Source organism: Cyanistes caeruleus, chromosome 8 (genome assembly GCF_971803275.1).
Source record: "Cyanistes caeruleus chromosome 8, bCyaCae1.hap1.1, whole genome shotgun sequence".
Classification (NCBI taxonomy): Eukaryota; Metazoa; Chordata; class Aves; order Passeriformes; family Paridae; genus Cyanistes; species Cyanistes caeruleus.
The window spans coordinates 36,391,618-36,398,682 of NC_141708.1; the positions used below are offsets into that span (position 1 = coordinate 36,391,618).

Here is a 7,065-nt window from a genome sequence, read left to right on the forward strand (position 1 = left end):
GCCACCACTTGAGCTACATTGCCTAAGAATCGTTATTAAGATAACCTAGATTTATGCAGCATGATACAGGGCCTAATTGCACAATTATTTACTTCCATTCTACAAAAATGCCTTTTTTTATTTTTTTTTTATCCCAGGGCCTCACAGGCAAGACAGCAAACAAGGCGGATGACGACAGGAGCAAAGAGGATGCTGGCTTGAATTAGAAACTGGAACAAGGATTTGTTTACATCTGAAATATCAACCTGGGCCTAAGACACATCTAAAAACTAACAGAACCCAAAGCAGAGTCAACCAGCCACAAATAATCCATGTTTCAGAAGACATCCTGCTCTACAGGGCCGTACATTTCCAAATCAATTCCCTTCTTAGAGCACAGAAATCACCATTCCAGTAACTCCCAGGAAAGCACAAACTTCCACAGCTTTAATCCCAGAAAATCTTCACCCAAGTGCCAAATCAGAGGAGCCCACACCTCCCCTAGGATTTAAGATGAGGCAGAGGGCATATCCAGGAATTACTGGATACACAACTCCAGGCTATATCAAATTTTCCCCCCTGAAAAAGCTGTGCAATAAATTAATCTTCAACATCCACCCTGTATCAGGTACAGCAAATGAATAAAAATCACACAGAGCTCTGAGTTGCTCCAAACTAGAAAGGAGCTGGGCTTTGGAAGGGAGTTAGTTATGAGGAATGACAGTATCTTTGGCCTCTAATGTAATTAAGGGATTTGACAGCTCGGCTGCCTATTCCCTCCCTTCTCTTCCAGTTTGTCTGAACACAACAATTGTCCTTTAAATCATTATATAACAACCATTTTCCTGCTTAAACCTGTTATAGAGGAAGACTCTGGCTAAGGTAACAGGCTATAATTTGTCAGCTTATGCAACATTAATATGGCAACAACATTAATCCATCAAAAATATAATTTCATTTAAGGAACTATTCAGCAATTCACAACCAGAAAAAACTTGGTAGACAGAAGCTTTACATATAAAATTTCAACTTTGTATTTGTACTCCCTGAAGTTTAGTTTTGGCTTTATGCTTTTTAGCACAGAGGGGTTTTAACACAACACCCTTTCAGCCATATTATTACTGAATAAATGATATCAATTGCTTCCACACCAAAGAGGACTTGGGTGTCCAAACCAAGGACAAGGAAGAGAATGGAAAATACAGACACCTCTCTTCTGGGAGAAAATTAAGACAATTCTGTGCTCCTCTACACAGTATTTTAATACATCAATACTCACTGTCTCTACAGCAGACACCAGGCTCCACAACACTTTGGTAAGACAAGCAAGTTCTTCTTGGCATCTTAAGTGTAGCACTGGGTAGCAACAGGAATTTTGTCCTAAAGAAATCTGTCAGCCCCAGCCTAGCAGTCATCAAGAGCCAACTAATCTGTGTGCATGCATTATACTGCAGCAGCAACAGCAGTTCCAGTGTTGCATAAGCTCCACACTCACAGCTACATCCTCTCCCAGGTCAGAGGAAGGCAGATGGAATGATCCCGTGGACAGAAAGGCCTTCCTGACTAGCAGAGATTCCTAGAAAGATGCATTTCCAAAATTCACCACCCTCCAAGACTCCAGCTGGACCCAGTGCTGGTGCTGGCCAGCCAACCACACAGAGTAAACGTGGGGTGGGATTTTCACAAGTCCTCAACAGTGACAGAACTGTCCTCACCAAGCAAACCCCACCAAACAACTCCTCAAGTGCCAACAACTCATCAGTCTTAGTGTAAGCAAGAGGAAACTTGGATTTTTCCTTAATAAAGGAACACTCAGACCCAGTGCTGGTCCTAGCAAAGCTGGCACTTGATTCAGCATTACCCTCTTCACATTCAACAGCAAAGCTCTGGATGTTCTGAGGACTTCACACAATTAACTGAGCTTAAAAGCAGGCTCCAATCATTCATCACTTTGGCTGGGCTTTTTTTAAGAGGTCACCATGTAAGAAATACTATACAAGGTCCACTCATTTCTCTGCCCACCTTGAGAAGAACACACAGCCACCACTTCAGCAGCTTCTGTCCATTTAAAAGTGTGCACAGACAGGTATTTTTTAATTTGAGTTCAGCTTGTGCAAACAGTCTCCACATACACTGATGATTTCTGATGATCCAAGCTGAAGCATTTCCCTAAGAATCCTGCACTATGCTTAAGCAAGTGCTGTAATTTGTGAGGGCCTCCTCTAAGTCCCTTTCTGAATAAAAGCAGTGAAAAAGCAGGGCAGGAAGGGGCTGGGTGACCCTGGGTGGGATTGCACCACACAGCACCTGCTGGAGTGTGGGGTTTGAAGGCTTCAGCTGCCCAACACCCCTATCCACACAACTATGGCAGTATGCCACAGGGTTTGGGGTTTGCTGGGCTGTGAGGAACAGTAAACGACCTGGCCATGTCTAAGCCCAGAAGAGAAAATGCAGAAACACATTTGCAGCAATCACCACCTTGCTTTCTCCATCTGGATAGGTCAAAACCCTTCATCCTTGCTAAGTGCAGAAAGAGCAATCTTCCTGGAATCAAACACATCCTGTAACAAGCAAGGAACTGAAACTCAGATGAGTCCCCAGCCAGCAGGGATGCTGGAGTGCTGTCTATGCAAACAGACTTCTGGGATGAATTCAGAGCAAAACTGGCACTAATCTTGTCCAAAACCCAACATCATCCCAGGCTCCAGAAGCAAAATGAGTCTGTCGGGCTCTAAACGCTGCTAAGTAACATGGTTTACTTCAGAACAAAGAAATATTTTCCCACCAATAAAATGCATTGCTAGTTGGTCTCTTCTAGTTTCTGCTAAACCCTCCCTGTGCTTGTGTGCAAGACAAACTTGTTACAAAACCTCTAACAAACTTCATTTTTAAAATGAGACCAAGTCTTCTAAACAAATGGCATTTCCAGCTCAGGCTCTATTTTTAAACACGGTATGGACTTCATGCCACTAATTCACTTTTTTTTTTTCCTGGAAGCTGAGCCATTTTGAGTCAAGTCCCATAATTTAAAATTTCATTAAAAATGCAAAGAGCTTTAGGACTGCAAATAGCATAAAGCAGTAAGAGATTCTAAGCAGCTTCCTCCTGCAATTTCAGCGTTCCCTGCCTTTCATTCCACGAGACAAACGACGTGTGAGACGTGTTAACTGCACCCAACATCTCATCTCGCCTGAATGTTGCTGCAGTTTGTACCACTATGTAGGTCACGAGCTCCACATGCTTCAGTCAAGCCCTGGGCTCAGCTTAGCTGCCCATTTTCACCCCTATCAGAAGGCCTGGGGACACGAGACAAAGTTTAACCCGAGCTAGGACGGGCACAAGAAGCAGTTACACGATTTTTTTCTCACATGCTAAACTCAGTTACACACAGAGCTCTTAAGGCACAGGCAATCCACACACTGCTGCATGGAATTGTTTTCTCTCTGCTGTTCCCTGCACTAATCAGGGCATTACCAAGCTGCACAATTTCAGAAATTACCCACAGAGTGCCTCAGAAAACATTCTGGTGCTTGCAGCATCAAGAAATGCAACCATCAGAGATGAAAGAAGCGAATTCAAACTTTCCTTCTCATCCATGTGCACCAAAAAGTATCAAGTACTGCAGAAATTAATTAGAAACCCAAATAAATCAGGAAGAAATATCTGATTTTTAAAACCCTTTCTTCTAAGTTCATAATATTTTTTTCCAAGATGTGCATAAAGACTGCTCAGAGAGAACATCTGATTAGATGAAAAGCAGTAGCAGTGTGGTTTTTAAAGACACACAGGCCTGTTTTCATACTCTGCACAGATTTTGGGAAGATGCTATCTCCCTTTGCTGAAATCCCACACTACACACACAAGGATTCTTAACCAACTCCTCAGGAACTGAGAGTTCCAAGCACAATGTCCTGTAATGCACATACAAGATCACTTTTAAAAGGATCTGACACAGCCCAGCCAAGGATTCTGGCACTTCATCACCTCACCCAGCCTGCAGCACCTAGGAGCTCCTGCAAGGCCTTTGGATAATATACATACCCAGAAGTCTCTGGCCACAGGAGACACCAAGACAGGAAGCTTCCTTCAGAGAAGGCTAGGAGAAAGGGCAGAGCACAGAACACAGGCACCCCACCTGCATTCACTGCAATTCCTTTCACTCTCGAGCTCCCAAAGCCCAGGAGAGCACCAGCTGCTGAGGGTTCTGGAGCTACAGGAGGAAGACAGAACTCAATTTCCCATATCCCAGCCAAGTGTCCAAATCATTGGGCTGCCCAACTCCTGGCTGTCTCTCCCTTTTAGCTGGACAGAGGCAGCTACCCTGAACTAACCAGGCATCTCTAACAGCTGGTCCTCCTGCCATGCCTTGCTCAACAGCACACTTGGCCTCCACATTTTCTCTTTTTTCCCCTTAATACCACATGGTTGGAGAGATAAATCCATGGCCATGTGTGTAAGGAATAAATAGGTTATTTCCCAGCTACCAGGAATGGCAAGCAACATTTCCATCGGAGCCCTGCAAAAAGAAGCCTGCACAAAGTGATTAAAAAAATTTAACTTTCGCTTCTGCGGCAACATCAGTCTTCAAGCAAAGCCATGGCACTGCACAGGCAGAAGTCTTCATTCATTACTTATCTGTTCAAAATGTGCAGCTACAAAAAAATCCACCTCTTCCTATGATATTTTTTTCTATCATTTATAAACCATACCATCTTTTCCATAAATTTCATGGCAGAACTGCAGCCAGCTGCTCCTTTTAGAAACGCCAGCATAAGCCCAGTGTAATGGCCTGGTTCTTTACCACAAAATTCTAAGGATAAAAATTAAAAATAAGCAATCAGTTCCATTTGACACATCATTAGGAAATCTTGAGCAAGGAAGTTGAGGTTCAACATTCACTAATTTCGTTGCTGGGAGCATATGACCAGTTAAAAAGATGTGTTTGGGCCAAAATATCTCTCTCTACCAAGTGCACATCTGGGCAAAGATACCTGAAACACCAAACTCTTCAACTGTGAAGGCAAAAATCTTTTGGCTTAGTCACCACTTAACTCTTTCCATAATGCCAACAGCCAACAAAATCACCAAGTGCAAACACCTAAAAATCCAGGCCTAAAAGTATTTTTATCACCAACATAATGCAGGAATAATGAACCAGACCTGCTGAGTTCTTAATTAAAAGCTAAGCAGCTGCTTGCTAAAGTCCAGAACCTTTCAAGTTGTTTTAAAGCCACCAAAATTTTAGGCCAAGGCTCAGTGCAAAAGCAAGAGCTCTGTACCAGCAGCAGCTTTTATCAGCTTTGATCCTGCTCAAAAACTGGATTTATTTAGAGTACTTGCTCAGACCAGGATGTAATTGCTCCAAAACCCAATATTTCCACCTAATCCTGTTGCAGAACAGAAACATCTCTCCAGAGAGAGAAGTCCAGCTCTGAGCACTACTGTCAATATTCATTTTTATAACTTCTAAGCAAAGTTCTTACCCCAAAAATCTTTCCCACGGCACCAATCTTTCCCCACCACGCAGCAAGGCCCTGTCCACAGCAGAGCCCCTACCCACCATGAACCCTGCAGGGCATTCCAAGCTAAACATCTGCCTGACGCTGTTCCAGCACATTTGTTCCAAAGGCCACCAAAACGGCACACAGGGTTTTGCCTCATTAGCCGTAAATGCACGCTAATTACTTATTCCAGAATAAATATTCTATACAATCCACCGCGACGAGACCCGGTGCGCTCTCGTTTTTGACACATCCTCGTGTAGTTCACCGGTAAAAAAAAAAAAAAAGATGACTGGTGGGATTTGGTTGGTATTTTAGCTTTTTTTAATTTGGAAGGAGCGATTGCCATCTCTTGTCATGGAGAGCCTTGCTGCATCCTAAGGTACAGCTCTGACTTAGCGGAGGGCTGGAAATCAGGGCAGAGGACACAGGCTCCGACTGAAGCAACCCGAGGGAAGCCACAGGCCTGCCATGATTATAATCGCAATTCAAGACGAGTTACTAAATTTAAAAATTAAAAATAAAAATAAAAAATAAAGCGCTGCGGACACAAATCACGGCGGGTCGGGCGCATTTGGTGCGTGAGCCCAAAAGCCAACAGAGCCGGAGATAAGCGGCTGCTCCGGAGCGGCCAGGGGCTCCAGGGCCGGGGGGAGGGGGGGGGCATTGCCCTTCGGCGGCTCGGGGGGGGCCGCGGGCCGGCCGGCAAGGAGCGCTGGCGTTAATCCTGGAGCTCCCGTTAATCTGCCGGGCCCGGACAAAAGGCGGCCGAGGCGGCGGCGGCGGCGGGGGAGGGCGCGGCGGCCCGGGCGAGCCCCGGCGGCGGAGCGGCCCGGGGCAGCGCGTTAGGTAACGCCGCGCGGGTCTGATGCAATCGCGGGACGTGCGGGAGCAGGAGCGGGAGGAGGATACAGGTCAGGTCCAGGTCGAAGCCATCCTCCTGGTATCGCCTTTTGTTCCTGCTGACGATCTCTTTGATGATGGCGGTCATGTCTGGCAGCCGGGGGCCGCTCCGGGGCAGCGCGCAGGGCCCGGGCGGCGGCCGCGAGGCACCACCGGGCGGCCCCGGGCGCTGATGCTCCGGCGGCTCAGCCCCGGGCGGGCCCGGCTCCCGGCGGCGGCACCGGCTGCTGCTCCCTCCTCCTCCTCCTTCTCCTCCTCCTCCTCCGAGCGCGTCGGGAGCCGCGCCGAGCCCCTGCGGGCGGTGCCGCCGCCGCCGCCGTGTTTGGGGCGAGCGCGGCGGCGGCGGGGGGAGCAGCTCTGCGGCGCTCCGGGCCCCGGCAATGGTGACAGCGACGCGGGGCGCGCCCCCGGCCCGGCCCCGCTCCGCTTCCCGCCCCGGGGGCCGGGCGGTCGCTCCCTCGGCTCTTCCCGGCGGCGGCTCCTCAGGGCGGCACGGCCGCGCTCATCCCCCGGCCCGCAGCGCTCGCCGGCGCGGGGCGCCCATCATGGCCGCGGCTTCCGAGAGGGACGGCGGGCGGCGCCGCCACGCCCACGCGACGCATCCGCCAACACACAAAGTAGTCCCTCCCACCCCGCCACCGGAGAAGCGGAGAAGCGGCGGACCGGGGGGACCGGGGACCGG

At 48.3% G+C, this 7,065-nt stretch overlaps 1 protein-coding gene across 1 annotated transcript in view; it reads right to left on the reverse strand.

The window, feature by feature from the left end:
* The window catches only part of PTEN (phosphatase and tensin homolog), a 47,489-nt gene extending 40,540 nt beyond the window's left edge, over window positions 1-6,949 (reverse strand). The window contains exon 1 of the mRNA XM_086900010.1: window positions 6,393-6,949. Coding sequence (XP_086756136.1) covers window positions 6,393-6,471 — 79 coding nt within the window. The 5' untranslated portion in view covers window positions 6,472-6,949. The remainder of the gene's footprint in view (window positions 1-6,392) is intronic.
* Between the last annotated feature and the right edge of the window lie 116 nt (window positions 6,950-7,065).